We start from the raw sequence: 19,014 nt of genomic DNA on the forward strand, positions 1-19,014 counted from the left end.
ATTTAATCTTGCCAGATGAGACTCTGAATGATGTCATTTCACTTATTTTTTTTTCTCTCTGTTTCTTTATATGTAAATCATCTTAGAATTCATCTTTCTAATTCTCCTGTTTTATTCCATTTTTATCTGCTGAACTCTTTCATTGAAGTAGGTTTCTTTCTCTTTATTTTTTTTAATTTAAACCGGAACAAAAGTTTTGAGTTCTTTTAATGTTGAGAATTTTTAAAAATTTTTTCAGCAACTCATTTTTTGTCCTATAAAACTTCTATCATTAACTATATTGAAGCTTCAGGGCAAATTATCTTCATTGATCTGTTCTTAAGTTCCCTTTTATTTAGTAATCTTTGTGTTCCGTCATTTGTTCTGCTTAAAAGATAAATTTATCACAGTAAATTCAAACTGTCAGCAAAGGCATGCATCTCTTTAGCCTTATGATTTGTTGAAACAAGGCCATCACCTTGCAAACATGAAAAACGGAGATGAAACTCTAGTGACTTTAATGTTGATGCATATAGTTATTGGCCTCTTTACTTCTATTTTAAAATTTCAGTTGCAAAAGGCTGATGCCAAGTAAGGCACTACTCCAGTGGGATTCAGATTACTTGTACTTTAAGCAGCTAGACCTAACACTGCTATTGAGTGGATGCGACTCTTAAGAGCCATGTGGAGGGGTTTTCATTTTACTCTCATTGAACTTTCCTTATGTAGTGGCCATTCAAAGACAAAATAAAAGTATTTGGGAAATAGTTTTCATTGCAGTAGCAGAGGAGTTCAATCACAACTCTATATATTCAAAACTTAAATCCAGGTTTAGCTCAGTTGGTTAGAGCATGGTACTGCTAATGCCAAGGTCACAGGTTCAGTCCCTGTATGGGCTATGCTGAGGGTTGGACTAGATGATCTCCAGAGGTCCCTTCCAATCTTATCATTCTATGATGATTCTATGATTAACTTTCACTTAAATATACATTTAAGCTAATAGGATAGTGTGAAGACTCGGTACTTGCAATAAATCACAATAGGTTCTTAAATATATTTGTTGCCCCATATTTGGCACCCATACCTGAAAATTTTGAACTCCATGTTACTGACTATATGAAAATGAGAACCAAATCATTTACAAGTGTTTTTAAGCATATATTAGGTGTGCAGAGGATTTTGAAAATGTAGATGTGAGGCATATACCTGAGTAAATACATCGTTATTCAAAATGTTGATTGTATCATGTGCATTATAGGTTTTCCATAAAAGTTGTGCTGAAATAATATTCATTTTAGTAAGAATCCAAGCTGTCATCAAAGGCATGCATCTCCTTAGCCTTATGATTCTGCTCAGTTTGATTGGGTTATTATACATTTAACTAAAATATAAAGAAACAAAGTACAGTCCTTCCATGTGTAGGCCCATACAAAAGCTAGGCAATGCATACTACTGAACTATTTTCTCTTTATGTCCTACCTGATCAGGATCCACATTTCTCACCGTTTCACATTAGTTGAAAATGAGCCTTCAGAGCTGCCAAAGGCTACCCTTCTGTTACGCCCTCTTCTAAGAGCTGGAGAGAGTAGCCAGTGGACTGATGGTTCTCCCAGCTTCTCCAAGTTAGCCTATGCCACTCCTGCCATAGCAGGAATTGAAAAAAAATATAAGGTGGCTATATGCTATTAAAATATCACTGAAAATGGGATGATCTTACTTGGGCCATATGTGCTCACAACTCAGCCGAATTCCACTGGAAAGATGCTGGAAGAGAGCCACAAAAATGACAAGATCTTCTCCTTGGATTTATGAGCAAGCTTCCATAGCAGAAGAAGCACACACACCTTCATAAATGACTGAACTTTCAGCAGAACTGATATGGAAAAATGACTTTTAAAAAGCTGTATATTGCACTGTGACATACATTTGGGGAAAGTTCTTTTCTCTTGGTAACAAATGTTATAGAATAAAGTATAAGGAAATGGCACAGTTCATTGAGGAATGCAGTAAGAAATACACTTCCAAGCTGTTATGAATCAAAAGTCAATAAATGCTTAGCATTATGTTTCCCAAAATTGGAATACTGTAGAAAACAGAAGAGTATAAAGAAAAATCTTTGCTGTTTGTGGAGATTAATAATTCTTTGAAATTACTTAGTGCTTTTCATCTTCAATGCCTTCACAAACATTAATCAAAGAAGGGCAGAAAGATGTTACTGTTATTAGGTACTTCAGTGCCACAGGTACAGTATGTGGCATTTTAGAAAATATATTGCACCGAACTTAGGTAGACACACTAGCTTAATGATTTCACAGTGCAGAACTGCAGACCTACAGATACTAACTGCATTCTTATATGCTTTACCTGTAACAGCACAAAATCAGAGTCTTTGCAGAACTGAGCATAAAAGATGAGGACAGGCCAGTATCACCGTTCTGATCTGAAACATTTTCAGGCTTTTGGGGGGATGGAAAAGATTTTTGGATGCAGGAGCTGACTGTTCTAAGAACAAGATATGGCCTGGAGAATACGTAGAAACTGGGATAGATCCAATAAGATAGTAAAAATGGTCTCTTGTTATCCTGAATTGCTTCTAAATTGAAGATAAAATCAAGCAATTGGGTTTATAAAAACCTCATTATTACAGAGTCACTCTGGTGCTCTATTTATTCATGTCTCCCTTGGTAATTGCAAGATGCCAGATAAGCAGTTATGACCAGATCAAAGCAAAGAATTAAAAGCACCTGAATCTGGATGTAAATGAATTTAAAGTGACTAAGTCCAAATTTGTAATCTACAGCCCCTCTCCTTAATAGCTGTCTAACAATGGAAGTAGTTAACTGATTTGACCATTTCATTTTTTGGCCTGGAATTTCCAGACTAGCTGCAGTTTTATCATAGAATCATAGAATCAGTAAAATTGGAAGGGACCTCTGGAGATCATCTAGTCCAACCTCCCCACTCAGCAGGGTCACCTAGAGCGTGTTAGGCTGGCTTGCATCCAGGCAGGCCTTGAATATCTCCAGAGAAGGAGACTGCGCAACCTCTCTGGGCAACCTGTGCCAGGGCTCCGTCACTCTCTCAGGGAAGAAATTCCCCCTCATGTGCAGGTGGAACTTCCTGTGCTTCAATTTCTGCCCATTGCCTCTTGTCCTGTCATATGGGACAACTGAAAAGAGTTTGTCCCCGTCCCCTTGAAACCCTCCCTTCAGGTACTTATACACATTGATCAGATCCCCCCCCCAGGCTTCTCTTCCCCAGGCTGAAGGGGCCCAGCTCTCGCAGCCGTTCCTCGTAGGGCAGATGCTCCAGCCCTCTGATCATCTTCGTAGCCCTGCGCTGCACTGTCTCCAGTAGCTCCATGTCTCTCTTGTCCTGGGGAGCCCACAACTGGACACAGTACTCGAGATGAGGCCTCACTAGGGCTGAGGAGAGGCAGGGCCACCTCCCTTGACCTGCTGGCAGCACTCTTCCTGATGCACCCCAGGAGACCATTGCCCTTCTTGGCCACAAGGGCACATTGCTGGCTCACGGTCAACTTGTCTTCCACCAGCACTCCCAGGTCCTTCTCTGCAGAGCTGCTCTCCAGCAGGTCAGCCCCCAGCCTGCACTCGTGCATGGGGTTATTCTTACCGAGGTGCAGGATCCTTCACTTGCCTTTGTTGAATTTCATGAGGTTCCTCTCCGCCCAGCTCTCCAGCCTGTCTAGATCTCTCTGAATGGCAGCATAGCCCTCAGGTGTGTCAGCCACTCCTCCCAGCTTGGTATCATCAGCAGACTTGCTGAGGAGGCACTCTGTCCCCTTATCCAGGTCGTTGAGGAAAACGTTGAACAGGATGGGACCCAGTACTGAGCCCTGGGGGATGCCACTAGCCACAGGCCTCCAGCTAGACTCCACGGCACTGACGACAACACTCTGAGCTCTGCCTTTCAGCCAGTTCTCAATCTACTTCACTGTCCACTCCTTTAACCCACACTTCCTGAGCTTATCTAGGATAAGCTTCTTTTCCTCCTTATGTCTGGAGATGACATCCAGAAGGAGCTGTTCCATCACCTTTCCAGGGATGGAGGTGAGGCTGACTGGTCTATAGTTGCATGGGTCCTCCTTCTTGCCCTTCTTGAATACTGGCTTTCTTCCAGTCCTCAGGCACCTCTCCAGTTCTCCATGACTTTTCAAAGATGATGGAGAGCGGCCTGGTAACAACATCTGCCAGCTCCCTCGGCAGTGAAGGGGATTATGAGTAGCATCTCTCCCTCACCTCGTGGTCCTTCCAGCCGTGCCCTGGGGGCTCGCACAGAGGACAAGCCCTCTTCCTGTCCTGTCCAGCAGGGCTTTCCCTTTCCTGACGCGGAGATCTCCTGAATTCCCCTGACACTCACCCCTCGCTCCACTTTGGGGAGATCAAGAGCAGAAAGAATCTGGAAAAACTGTGGAAAAAAGCTCGGTGTTGGAGCCATTCAAACAGTTGGGCAAGTCACAGAGTGTTGGTAGAGTCATGTGCTTGCAGAAGTTTTGCTTCAAGCTTGTGTTAGAAACCTTCTCCCGAGGGTGCAAGCTGTGCCGAGGAGTGTCTTAGAGCTCAGGTCCAGCTTAGGCTGCATCTAGACACCACCACGGCCCTCTGACTTCATTTGCAGTTTAAACTAGCAAAGAACCCGGCCCACCAGCATTTGTCATGGGAACGAGTGGCTACTTCTGAAGAGTTTGAATTAGTGCGTAGTGTTTTATATCCCAACCACCTCGTGCCTTAGCAGCATTGTGCGTCAATGCAGTGCATCACAGGCGGGAACAGAAGCAGATCTTAGCCTCAGTGGTGTAACCTAACCTCTGCATAATGCTTTCTACTGCTTGCATGAGATATGTATTCAGCTGACAACAGTGAACAGGATAAATGGTGATCTAAGGCAAAAATACTTTCTATATTATAACTTTATTTTTTTACATTCCGCTAAACTTCGATAATAAACATGGTAGCTCATTTTTTCCTATTGAATATTTATGAGACAGTGTCTGAAAGGAGAGTTTTAATGAAATTATGCTTATCAAAAACTACATAAGTGTGTATTCACAATACTTCAGAAGGTAGCTGTACTGAAACTAATCAGCTAAGCTCATTTTTCAGCTGGTGATTTATTAAAATTATTACTTACTGTGGTACTTAAGGTCAAATATGAGTATTCAAATGTTTTAATTTTAAGTTTTCTATAAAGTTAAGTTTACTTTGAAGAAACAGTAGCTAAAATATTACTAAGTATAGTATAGTGAAAAAAGTAACAACTATATTTAGATGTGACACTGTGAAATCAAAGCTCAAGTAAACATTTAAAATCAAGTATAAAAAAAACTAGCAGGTTGCTCTAAACTAGAAATAAATTGCACAGCTGGAAACGTATTTACAAGGCTTCCTGCCTTCCCTGAATGTTAGTTGCATAGCTCTGCCATTGCCCTTTGCCAAAAAATTTAAATTCTCTACAGCAAGGACAAGACAATGATCTCCTTAGAAAAGTACAGTTATGAAAGCACAATCCTTCTCCTGTTTATGAGCAACAAACGGTGCTTCAAAATGCTCAGTCTTGTTCTGTTGTTGTCAGACTGTGACTTTGATAATCATTTGCACCTATTCAGACTAGGTATGGAAATACCATAAAATGTTTCCGTTTGGATTTTGCAATGCTGTACATTCCTTCTATGTGTATGAAAATGTCTGAAGTAGAGACAAAACATTTGAGATTAGATCTGGATATGTGGCCCTCAGTTTTCTTTCTTGCTAATCTATAGAAGTTCCCAAGGCATTGGATTTCATATCTGATAACACTGGATTATTTTAGAAGAAATATTATAGTACAGTCAGATCAAGTAGAGTGAAAGGTTTTCAATATAATACAAATTTCATTTGTCATTTTTTAGAAAAAATGAATATTCCTGCTTTTTATTAAAATCTCTTCATATAAAAATCAGATTAGGCTCTCTCCCTGGAACAAAATTACCTCTGAAGATTATTGTTGTAAGCATTCATGTCCCTGAACAACAATAGCAGCAATAACAGATTAAAAGCATCTCATGGGCATCCTTGGACAAAATTGTACCATCCTCTTGAGCCAGGCTTGTCCTGATAATTGTTATTGGATTATTGATGCAGTGGTCTGTCAGAGCTACCAAGATAACTGTACATTTAGTCCCAATTTTTGCAATTTATAGCACAAGTCATGCATTCCTTTGAGCTTACTACAATTCTGAGAATAGTAAGATAAAAATACCCAAGTTTTATTGCAGTTGAAGCAGCTTTTCCTTCTCCATTTCTCTAAAGGCAAGTTAAAGTTTGAAGGAGAAAGGAAGGATAATTCTCTGATTACTGAGCATGACTAAGGCAAATACTATGTAAGGACAAAGAGTGACCTACCAAAGCGCAGCCTACAGCTTCATAAGAAACTGAGTTTGGCAGTGGACTGAGGATTAGTAGGAAATACAATGATGGTAGTAATATTGGAGGTATAAAAACATACTGCAAAAAATTTACCAGCAAAGATAATGCTGTAGGTAAAATTTCAGGAAGAAGTATATTTGGTGCAACCCCCCTGTTTTTTTTCTGAGGGAAGATACGATTTTCAGGCTTTGCTTGCTTCTTCCAGTAACAAGATCAGGAGTGATTTGGTTCTTTATTGGAAAGCATTATAGGATTGAGTTTTTCTGCCATTCACAGATGTCAAAGAACATTTCTTCTTGGCAAAGAAAATGGGGGAAAAGAGAGTGATAGGGCTATAAATAATGCTAGAGAAAAGCTGGACTCTAGAAATGAAGTCTGAATGGTTAGCCAACTTGTAAAAAAAAAAAAAAAAACAAAAAAAAAACAACATTCATTAAATTTTTCAGAGATTTTGATGAACCACCCTATTTATTAGGTGGATATAGAAAACATCAGACTAGTTTTTAAACTGCAACATGGTAATGGAAATTTTAAATAAAAATGGAGCAATGTTTTTTACATTTGTATGTATACTGTTGTGCAGGGTAAAGTTTAGAGGAGCATTGTTAGAAAAAAGATTGCTGGAGAAAAAGGAACTGGCCCTTCAAGAAGCCCATAAAGCAGAAGAAAAAGAGAAATGCCTTGAAACACTCCGACAACAGGTGTTTATATTTCCTGAATATAATATTTTCATATACAGCAAAGATACAAACAGACACTGTCATATTACATGAAAGATAAAAAGAACAATCTACCAAAAGCCAACAAATGAAGAAGTTAAAATGCAGTTTAGGTCTGACATTAACATTAATTCTGTTATGTTACAGATCTTGTGTGATTTGTAACTTTGAGAAGAGGAATATTATGATGTTAAATTGCACTGCAGAAGCTGTTGATATTTGAAAATGGATAAATATTAATTTTTCTGGGTTGGATCTATTTTCTCTTTCTTTCCTTTTTCTTTTTCTTTTTTTTATCTTAAGTCTGCATTGAGTCTCAGTCAAGATTTGTGAGTAATTTAAATACTTTTTAAATTCTGAAAACTTACAGACCTCGGACTACAAGTCTTAAGGGAGAAAAAACACTCTATGAAACTTCCGCATCTCATGTTAAAACAGACATCTCTAGAAAACCTTACAAATGGTTGCCAACTTAAACTCACTCTGTTAAATTTCTTTCTCTTGCTGAGTTTTGAAGCAGCAATGCCACCTTAGTATATATTTTTGTATGTAATCTCCTTGTTTTTTCTCCAAAGAGTACAAGGAAAAATCTGAAGTTCAAATTCTTTGCACTCCAGGAAGTGCGGCCAAAAAGTACAGCCAAAGGAAAATAAGGGAGAGAAAAAAGGTGCTTTCTAACAGCTTTTGATTTTGGATAATTTAAATACCACTAATGTGACAGCTTTCTTGTCTGCATTACTCATAGTTAAAAATACAGTATCTGGTGCAGCCTTGACCTCATCTCCAACCTGTCCTTTGGCTCGGGATTAGCCAGCCCAGTGCAGTGCGTGTTCCAATGAAATTCTTCTGTAGTCCCCTGTGGATTGTTTGTGGCCTTGTAAGTGCTTTTACTTCAGCATCCGGGTTTACAGAGTCAAGAGGAAAGAAGATCATAAGAGTTCGATCTTCTGTGGGAGAGCAAGCGTAACAGGAATAAATAAGCCTCAGGGATTATGGCTGATATTTCAGTCTTTTTTAAAACACTTGCATTCAAGCTCATTTCCAGTAAATAATAATTTATTTTTAAAAATCTGATTCAGTTAAATATTTTGTTGTAATAGTAGTATTGATTTTAGATTGCCAATGCATTATTAAGAATTCTGTTAGCTCTTTTCTAAGTTATTGGTTTGATTGCATTGGCTTTTGTGTCATGTTTTATGAGCGGCTGGTTGAGATGCATCATCTGTTCATCTCTACTGACCGATCCAATTCTCTTATCAAGATAAAAATACTTCTAGAATTGCCTTTGACCAGAATGGTATAGCTTCTGCTTCATTATTTTTTCTAACCATTTTTTTTTGTGTGTGTGTGTTTCATACTGATGAAATATGCCTCTTAGTTTTATGAGGAAAAAAGTAAGATCTTCAGAAAAGTTATTCAGTTTGTGTATTTTGACATACTTTATAGAGATAACATTATTAAAAAGAGGATAGGAAAAAAGTAATTGTTAGAGACAATTCTAAATGTTTTTTGTCAATAGCTTTTCAGTTGGTGTGTCCTGACTTTGATTATTTTCCTCATGAATCTTACTGTATTTTCCAAAATAGTATTAACTTATAGGTACATATTTTAACACAAAGAAACTGTACAATGAAAAAAAGCATCTAAAACCTGTAGAGGCCAAACCATGACTCATGCTCAATAGAGTGTCTGTGAGAATCTTTGATGCTGATCTAGCCCAGGAGATTAAACAGTCAAGACAGATATGCTTAAAAAAACCCACCCCAAAACAAGGTACGATAGTGTTTGTAACGTATTACTCGCTGCTGTAGCCCATGATTCAGTACAAACTGTGAACTACTTATCTGAATCCTTTTTTTTCCATCAGAAGGGAAAGAAGAAAGATTGGACTTCCAGGAGTATAGTAGGTATTGCTCGGTTTTGAGTCCGCTGGTTCCTCTATATTGCTGGGTTTGCATGCCAGCCCCTGTCCACCTGTGGCGGAGAGCGGAGGGTGCTATTGCTTCCCTTCTGTAGCTCCTAAGCTGTGGCCTCCACCATGTCCAAGACCAAGCACTGTTGTTATGGAGCTCGTGTCCATGGAAATGTGGTTTTCTGGTGGCCTAAAGCTCACCACAGGCTTATTTCCTACCAGAGTATGATGAGGTAGCAATGTCATTCACAGAAATGCCATCCAGCTTTCAAATTTATTTTCAGTTTTCAAGGACTAGCGATTGGCATCCCGAACATAAAGGTTATTCTGTGCTAAGCCTGCCCACGTGACAGGCGAGCCTCTAGTTACAGCAGTTCGGCATGGTGCAGTATTACACCCAGCCCATTAAATTGTCCTCGGTGCAAACCAGGGAAGCTGGGAAAAATCTGCTGGTTTATTTTTCTCTGTTAAATCGGTCTTCCTACTACTTTCAGCATTCAGTCAGAGGATGTAACTCTTTCCCTCTCATCCTGTATGGTTATAGCGCTTTCTTAGAGAGCTTTGGCAGGTGTATCTTGGTGGTACACTGCCACTAGCAGTAGGCACCCAAAGAGCTTTTGAGCTGAGGGATCAAACTGAGGGCTCTGACTCTGTACAGGGGTTCGGAAATGACAGTCTGATGTTCCTCATCTGAGATGTGATGGGTCTGTTCACCTTGAACTTTGGAAGCAGAAAACAATTAGATTTTTAGTCTGCTCTGAATAGAAGGCAGTAGTTGTTAATAAAGTCGGAGATGTGGAGGAAAAGGAGCTGGCAGAACTCGGGAGGTGACGATGGTAGTTGTGTAACTTGCCCTGAGCAGGACTGGGAACAAGGTGTATTGCTGGGGTAACTGGTTTGTTCTGGGACCAATTTCTGTGTGAGCACAGCAAAACTAGGAGACAGGCGTCAGGGTGCGAGTTCTGAATGGGGTTTGAGCCCACGCACTGACACAAAATGCAAGTCGCTGGCCTTGGGACCTAGCCCAGAATCCCTGGAGGGGCATTACAGCTCTGGACTCAAATTTTAGGCTTTACAACATTTATATAAGTGATTTAAGACACCTTCTGGAATTTTTAAACTAGGTAAGTGATCAAGTTGCCAAAGGATGTGTTGCTGATAATGACCTTTTCTCACCTTAGCTCTACACAGATAGTGAAATAGTTGTTGTTTTCATATCATATATTTTAGGTTGCTGTTGTTGCAAAATTAGATCCAGCGAGAGCAGTGTCTGATACGGTGGCATCTAAAGCTAGGATGGGCATTGGAATAAAAGAAGACTTTGTTCTTCAAAAGCCACTATTTAAGCTGCATACATACAACGAACAACAGGTAATTGTCTATAATCATACTACATAGTTTATTGTATGCAAATATATCATAATAGCAATATGATAGTAATGGTATCAACATATCCTAAATAGCTAAATTAACTGTAGAATGCAGAACAAAACGTGTGTAAAGGTAAACATATTAGGCCCAGTAGGTGGGCTAAGCTGTCCAAGCCTGTAGTTGTTGGTGCTGAAGGAGTACGACCGGAGTAGGCTGCAGAGATCCACACGGGTCCCTCGCACTGGGCTACTGCGCTGCTCCGGAGCAGCATCTCCCAGCACGACCACCTGAGACGGGCAGCTGGGCTGGGCGGCCCCCGCCTGAGCCAGTCTGGCATTTCCTGCACTCATTAGCTAGTTTGAGTCATTTCTGCTGTTGTTTCATTTAAAAACTGATCTCTTTTACATTTTTATAAATTTATTTGAGAGCACCTCCTTCTCACCTGCTGCAGTGTTTGAAGCGAGCTGCCCCAACATGAAAGTCCTCCTGACTGCTCATGACACAGCTATGTCACGGATAACTTAATTATCGGATGGAGTATTCTTCTTTCTTAGAAGGGTGTATGCAACATAAATCTCTTCATAAGCTGAAAATTAGTATCTGACTATCTTTACGCTGTTGCGGCATTGAAGATCAGTTGGCATTTACTATACAAGGGCTGACAGGGAAGAGACCGGTCAGGTGTGAAGAAAGCAGGAAGTTGAAGTAACCATACTCCTGTTCCCAGGTCACTCAGACTGCTGGGGACAGTGCTGCCTCTATTTAAAATCCTATTAAGCAATACGAAGAAGGATTTTTTGACTCACTATGCAACACTGGCTAAACCTGTGTATTTGCAATTATTCCCGCTCTGGAATCTGGAACGTGTATTTACAAAAAGAAAAACAATATCGATATTTTCTGTGGCATACAAGTATATTTTAGCACTGAATAGACTGAAATTAAAAGATGTCTATAACTAAGATTGTTCAGCACTTCTCAGACTTGTGCTAAAGTGAGATATTTTAAAGCTTCTCAGTTTGGTAAAAGAGAGACATGCTACAAGGGATGTGGTTTTTGCTTAGCTATGGAAATTTATCCAAATCTGACTGATGTATGAGCTTTTGAAAAGTCTTAGACTACAAATGCTCTGAAAATGCTGTTTGAGTTTAGTACCTGAATTTGCAGAATATTGTGCATGTTTGACCTCCTTCCAATTTTGTTTTGCTACCTGGACTGCAGTGTGGGACTCTACCAAGCGGGTTGGCATGCTCCGTCCCACAGCTGCAGAGGTTGTGGGTAATGATCCCTGCAGCTGGCCTTCCTGGCAGCCCTGGGTGCTAGGGCAGGTGAGAGCAGCACCAAGGGTTATGCGAGTTTTCCCTTGTTCCTTCAGGGCTCCCCCGCTGTAGCCCATGAAAGAAGAAGGTGAAAGAAGTAGCCAAGCAGGGCTCCTGACAAACTTTGCCAAATACTTTTTGACAAATTTTAGAATTAATTTATTTCCCTGAGCCATAGTTATTATGTGAAATGCAAGTGATACTGCCATGTAGCTGTAGAGCAGTGTTGTGGAAAAAAATCGTAAATGCATTTGAAACTCAGATTCCATGGAAATAAACAGGAGGCGATTAAGTGTCTTGTGAAAGCAGAGTTTTATCAACGACATCCCTTGGAGGAGTCTGCAGCTCTTTGCTGGGTAGACTGAAGCAAAGTCGCTCAGTTTCTCATCCGCCTTTTGTGTTTTGCTGAAGAATGGCAACCGAGGTTCTTTGTTAGACCAATCTACGACCATTAATATTAAAAAGGATGTTATCCAAACGTGTGGTGAGATAGGGCTATTTACTGTCAATTTTCTTTATTTTTGAAGGCTTTATTTTATAACCAGATTTTTTAAACTCCTTTAAAGCTCTTTTAATGTATACATTCACAAATTATCTGTAAGATGTACTATGCATTTGAGGGAATTATTGTTTTGTTTCTATTCATTGTTGTTGTGGTTTATTTTAACAGATCATTTCAGATCCTAGACTTCGTGTTGAGCTAGTTCTTCGAGAAGCTGGACTTCATAAAACACTTTATGCAAAAGAGATCTTACCAAAAATTCCTCCATTGAAGCTTCCAAGAAGAGATATGGAATCTACAGCTTTTAAGCCATAGAGGACACCACATGTCAAGAATTGAGAGAATGCTGGGGTAGGGTCTTGGCTATTTTGTGAAACTTTTAATAAACTTCCCATAGGCTATTTCCTGGAACTACTGTATCTGCACTCATTTTAAAAAAGCAGTTTGCATTTCCTATGCGGTGCTCAGTGCACTGTTTTACACTCTCCCCAATCCTGAGCAAAGCTTCATAACATCATATTCTTTAGGAACACAATATACACAATATACTGAGGTAGTAATTTTCAATTCAAGTTGAATTGAACCCTTTCAAAAAAGCTCCTGGAAGACTGAGTATGAAGGGAGCCATTTTGAAGATTTATACACAATTTATTCTGACATTTTCCCCAGCAATGTTTTCCCCAGCTTTGCTTTGGAGCACGTGGGTTGGGTGTTTCAGGAGGGCCGGGTTCCACCATTCCTGAGGCTCCCCTCCGTACTCCTGGAGGCTACATGACCGAAAGGCATTTACCCAAGAAGTCCTGTCAGCCCATTTGCTGGCTTGCCCCTGCCTTGGTGATGGTTCTGGAGAGGTTTCATGGGTGCAGGCTGTTGTAGCATGACACTGCAGAACTTGCAGTGTCCTTTTCCATGAGAAGGTTGGACATCTGTGCATGAAAGACTCCCACAGAAATTACAAGCCAATCTGATAAAAAGCATTTTGAGTACGAGCTCTGTTTGTTTTGTAATTGGCAACATAAATCCAAAATAACTTTGCAGAATAGTCATTTTGGATTATGTTATGATATATAAAAGCATCCCACATAACTTTCATTCCAGGTAGCTTGAGAATTTGGTTTTTTTTAATTACAAAATCCTCATTATCATGAATGCTTCTATTATTCCTTGATTATTGCAAGAAGAAACTTAAACTTTGTCTATATTTAGAAATCAATTTGGTGCATCATATTTACTGCAAACCAATCACCCAAACAATTTAATATTGCAGATTAGTCCTTCAGAATAAACTATAAAATTAGAAATAACATTTCAGCTCTGGGATCTTTATTTTGCAGATGAAAACCACTGAATGTGATTCAATTAAATGAAAGGGAAATTGATGTCATTTTATTTTGTGACTGACTTTATTTTCAAGCCTTACATAAGAGGAGTGTAAAATGTATGTAAACAAGATATAATTAGCAGTTTAACCCTTATTTCTAAGGGCAATAAATAACAGAAGGATCTGAACATCCATGTTTGTATATCTCGATGATAGGAGCCTCATTAATGTAATACTGTAATGCGTTTTCTTGGTTAGTGGATCACGTAGGTGAAGGGCCAGGTGACGCGGGCAGCGCCTCTTTGTTATCCAAATGAGAACTCGGGGACCAGGACAGATGATGGCCCTGTCTCTGCCCTGCCAGTGGATCCATTAGTGCCGACGTGGCACATGCCAGGAGAGAAGTTTTATGGCTGGCCATTACATGTTGCCTTCTTCAATGACAGGACAAAACGTCTCCTCCTGCCGACGCGCTCAGCAGTCTACCCCGAGCGTCTGCCAGCAGTGTGGAGTGATGGGAATTTTTCACAGCTCACCCTGACCGCAACGTCGACATGATTTTGCAGCTTAGGTCGGATCTTGATTTTGGTAGTCAGAAAAGTTGCTTAGCTAGTAACAGACACTTCAAGTACCCAACTGGAGAGGGGAGGCAGCAAGATCAGTTTTGCAAACTTGTGTTTGTGCAAACTCATGTGCCCACAAGCTTATGTTCACATTCTCCAAAGTTGCTACGATTTATAGAAAAAGAAAAAACGGGAATAATTGCAATGCCAGTTCTGATCCCTTTAAAAACAGAGGCGCCTTTGCAGTGGTGGTTAGTGTTTTGAAAATGAGCTCACCAAGGACACAGGTTCTGAATGCTGTAAACTATTAACTGATTAATCTGAAACCCTGAGAGAGGGTTAACTTAAAATATGTAACAGAAAAATCAATTAACAAAGTAATCATTAAGTTAAAAGCAAAGTGAGAGAAATAAGAATCTCTTAACTGCATAAAGTTCTAGAAAATAAAGAGTTCACTGTCTTCTGCAAAGTTAAAGATCAAGACCATGGAACTGTTAGCTACAGTGGAGCAAACTCCACCTGTCAAATTAGGCAAAAAGTTAACACATTGAGTTGCTTTAACTGGAGCGGTTATAAACTACTTTCACACAGAAATTGTGGTACTTGTTACTACTCAGTACAGAAGGGCCTCGAAACAGAATTGAGTTTGACTTGTAGGTTAGATTACATGTTAGAAGTGATTGAAATTATTTTATTTCAATTTTGAAAGGATATTTGCTCCTGTCCCAGCGTTTCTGCACGGTCAGCTGAGTGTTTAGGCGTGTAAAATCCAGGAATGGAAAATGGGAACAGGTCTCCTCCTCCTGTAGACAGTGGGAGTTCACTTTTTCACAGGAGCAAACTGAAACGTGGCACCAATCAGCCTGTTAATTGGGTGCTGTAACCCCTCCCGGAGCCGCAGCCCTGCTCCTTGGCAAAGCTGCCACTGACGGTGCTTCCACCAGGAGCAGCTCACACGCACATTTCAGCTGAAAATTGGTAATCAAGGCAAAAGGCCAAGCCTATGCCCTCCCTGCTCCCTAAAAGAACTGCCTAGCAAAAAAAACTATGATGAAATTAATCAGTAAATTTCCAGTATTTTAAATATATTTTTATATATTCAGTGTATTTTAATATACTGATAGAGTCATTTGTGTGAAAAATAGGCAGATCAGTGACCTGCTAATGAGGTGTGAAACCGTTTGGATCAAAGTCGTCTGTTTGAATTCACTCTATTGCTTATAAAACAAACAGCAGCTATGTTGTGGTACATGAAACATGACTGTGTTGGTAGCCACGACCCAGTCTTCAGCAACGAGGTGTCTGTATCTTGAAACTCATCCTCAGAATTAATGTTTATTTTAATTAAATTTAATTAAAGATTTGCATTACAGAATACAAAAATATACAAAAAAACATATACAGAAAGGCAGTCCCGAAGCCCCATTAAATTCAGTTGTGTCTACTGCATTTTTATTTAGAGTTTTAGTGAATATTCGGGAGTGTTTTAGCCTGGCATCGGCCTCCCTGTCCAGTGCCTGGGGCGGCCGGGCCGGGCCAGGGGCCGGCAGGGGCTCGCCCGGGCGCCGCGGCGGCACCGAGCAGCAGCTGGGTCTGGGCGCGGGCGGCCGCCGCGCGCCGGCACCAGCGCCTGCGGCACGCGGCGCCCGCGCCCGGCCCCGTCCAGCCTCGCTGGCGAGCGAGCTGTAAAGCGAGCAGGAGGAACGTTTGGAACTTGACCAGGCTCTAAGTAACCCCCAGGAGAAGCAAAACAAACCCCAAACCTGCCAAACCCCTTCACTGACACCCCAGAAGCAGTTTAGTTTTTATGCTTTGTGGAGGCCCTTGAACATCATTTTATGTATTGTAATAGGCTGACTAGCAAATGAATGTGAAAGATGCAGTAGTCCCTGTCAGATATCTGAAATTAAACTAAATTTGGATCAGCAATATGACCTACAGTGTGCCCGGCACCCAAATCTGCTGGCAACGAGGTGTGGGTGACGCTGCCTCTGTGTAATACGTATTATTCTGTGTAAAGCAGAGCTCCTGTGAGATGGCATCTTCTGTTTAAATACTTTGATACTGATCAGTTTTTTACAGCTCTTTAAATATTATCAGAATAAAATTCTGAACAGCCTTCCTAACAGCAATGAATAACAATAATGTTCACAAATGCGGCTTAATTTTGTGTCTCATTTACTTAGCTTTGGGCATTAAGCCAGATGCAGGACAATCTCCTTAGTAAAGGATCACCGTGGGAATGGGTGACCCCAATGGGACAATAATTTACGATTATTTGAAGAGCATGAACCATACAGTTTCCTAACACAGCCATATTTTCAGTATACTTTTCTGCTCAAACTCTCCTTGGACGTACAAATGCATCGGTATAATTCACATCGGATTTTAGGTCCTCGACCCTGTCGGACGGTTCCGTGAATTTCGCTGCCCTCCTTGCAGGAGACGCTGCGGTCCTGGCCGTAGAGCAGCCAGCGCCCGCGGGCGCGCTTAGCGCTTGCGCCCCGCGCAGGAACGCTCCCCGAAGGGCCCGCTCGCCCAGAGAGCCGCGGGTTCGGCCCAGCCGCCGCGCCCCGGGGCGGCGGCGCCGCGGCCCAGGCTGCTCCGCAGGGTCCCAGCCGCACCCGCGGGCGCCCCGAGCCGATCCGCGCTGGCAGGGCGCAGCCCCGGCGCTGCCTGAGGAAGGCGGCCATCAGGCGCTGGGGCCGCTGCTGGTACCGCAGCAGCACCGCGTGCGGCGCCCGGATCTGGTCGCCCCCCAGGCGGTCGAGGAGCGTCACGCAGACAACGGCAGCGCAACAGAACCGGGGCTGCGCTCAGCCCGTTTACGACAGCGGGTGTTGGCTGCGTTAGGATGTTGTACCCACAGCGTTTGCCAGTGGAGAGGGGGACCTGGCTCGCTCCCGCTGCCTCCCCGAGGGCTCTGCTTGTGAGAAGCATCTTTAAGCTCCCAAGGAACCAAACTGGCAAACACTGCCTGGAAAATCCATTTATCACACTGCACTGAAAATATGCTCCTTTTGTGTTAGCAGGAAACAATCGACCTTTGTGGCCAGTAAAAAGGGAAAACCAGCTCTACTGGTACAGCCAAGAAATGTTTTAAGCCTGGGAAAAGGATGAGGGGGAGTAAAATATTGTTTCTTCCAACATGTAGTCACACTTTTTACAAGCAGCTCCTTTTTCCTGAGCCACAAAATTTGTTTTAATGTACATTTACAGTTTTACAGTGAAAAATGTTTAGAATGGATTTTTGGCCTTCGGGTTGTATAAATCTCTTAACAAACCAGATCTTCATGCCAACTAAAATTACGGTGTGTGAGGGTGTAACAAGGAAAAAGAAGCAGCCTTACCTTTCAAACCACACAGTCCACACATGGCAGCAAACACTGTCGACTCCATTTCAATATTTCTCACACCAGCATTATAAGCTCTTTTTAAGTACTCTAGTTTTTTTTCACTGGAAAAAGAGCACAATGCTCCATCCAATCTCCCCTGACCTTGAAAGGAAAAAGAGAATTGTCATTATTTGTCCCTTTTAATGGTTCCAATTAGAAAGCCCAATAATGTCTACATTTTATTTCAAAATCTTTCATTTGAATAATGCTCATCAGGTTACTTAATTCATGTTCCAATAAACCTCAAATTTTAAAGACAGTGTGTTATGCCCCAGTATAGAGGAGAAAATTATGTAGGTCTTAACATTAATAAAAAGGAAGACTAAGCCCACAGATGTCTAAGTGTACAGGGTATACGCTCAGCGGGTGCAAACTCTCACAGCTCTGCTGAGGCCCGTGGCATACATCAGCTGAAGGTCTGCCTGAAGAAACCTGAAAAATGTCAAATTGCTGCAGAAGAGGCATAGCAAAGTGCGGAACGGAGAAAAGCGACGAGAGGAAAAACCTCCTTAGCACTGGTTTAGTTCTTCGTGAGGGCTCAGTGACGGCTGGAGCACTCTGAGGCGGCGTTCCTGGCTCGGGGTGGCCCCGTCCCGCGCCGCGGCCGGCGCCGACACCGGCCTTGGCATCGCGCTCGGCGGGACGCTGGCTGCCAGCGGTCCGCGACGGGGCTGGGACCAGCGCCGGGCGCGAGGGCTACGGAAGCGCCTGCTCTGACCGGAGCAGAGCGCCTCCTCGCTAATGCCCACTTCTTTTTAGCCACTTTTCTGCTAATGCAAGGGCCTGTGTTGGGCATTTCGCAGTTGGCCCTAGGGACAAGAAGTGAGCCCGTGCCCGGTGCGCCTGTGCTGCTCGCGCAGCATGTCTGGTCCGTTGCTCAGGGAAATTTCTTCCTGCAGCCGTACTAACCTGGCTGCCTGTTTTGTTTGCTGTCATTCCTACTGCTAAGCCTCTCAAATGTTTTTAATTTAAATAAAACATGGCCTGGAGCAATACACAGATGGCCGCATTTGCCAGCAGAGCCAAAGGTTTATAAATAGTCCTCAAATTATTAATTCTTCATTTATTCCACTTTATCAGCTTTGTAATCAGCATTTAATTTTTATAAAGGAAAATGTTCCAGAGTTCTGCTGGCTAAGCAAAGTTTTTTTATGTAAATGTCACACGACTGTCTTATATTTTGACAACATCAGTAATTTTGCTTGTGTAAGAACATAAAGATTTAGCATTATGTTTGGGAGGGAAAGAAATTATATATCATTTTACCCTCATAAAAATCGTAGGTGCACATAGTGTGCCCGATGAGCGTCGGGAAGCCGCGGATCTCCTCGCTGCAGCGCAGCAGCTCCTCTGCGAGGCCCCTGTCGAGCTCGGTGCTTCGCACCACCACGTCGCCCAGGATCACCTGCTCGAAGCGTGGCTGGAAGGAGGAATCCACTGCTGTGTCTGTTATCACAACAGAGCCGGGCTCGATCCCTGCGAAACCAAAGGCTGAGGCTAAGCCAGCG

The 19,014-nt window shown here is 41.9% G+C and overlaps 1 protein-coding gene across 4 annotated transcripts in view; it reads left to right on the top strand.

Moving 5' to 3' along the window:
* CCDC148 (coiled-coil domain containing 148) overlaps positions 1-12,638 on the top strand; it is an 83,693-nt gene extending 71,055 nt beyond the window's left edge. For all 4 annotated transcript variants that reach the window (XM_062578773.1, XM_062578777.1, XM_062578775.1 and 1 more), the window contains 3 exons: positions 6,988-7,105; positions 10,266-10,406; positions 12,396-12,638. In XM_062578773.1, the coding sequence (XP_062434757.1) occupies positions 6,988-7,105; positions 10,266-10,406; positions 12,396-12,542 (406 nt within the window). In that variant the 3' untranslated portion in view covers positions 12,543-12,638. The remainder of the gene's footprint in view (positions 1-6,987; positions 7,106-10,265; positions 10,407-12,395) is intronic.
* The last annotated feature ends 6,376 nt before the right edge of the window (positions 12,639-19,014 follow it).

The sequence above is a fragment of the Rhea pennata genome, chromosome 6 (assembly GCF_028389875.1).
Source record: "Rhea pennata isolate bPtePen1 chromosome 6, bPtePen1.pri, whole genome shotgun sequence".
Classification (NCBI taxonomy): Eukaryota; Metazoa; Chordata; class Aves; order Rheiformes; family Rheidae; genus Rhea; species Rhea pennata.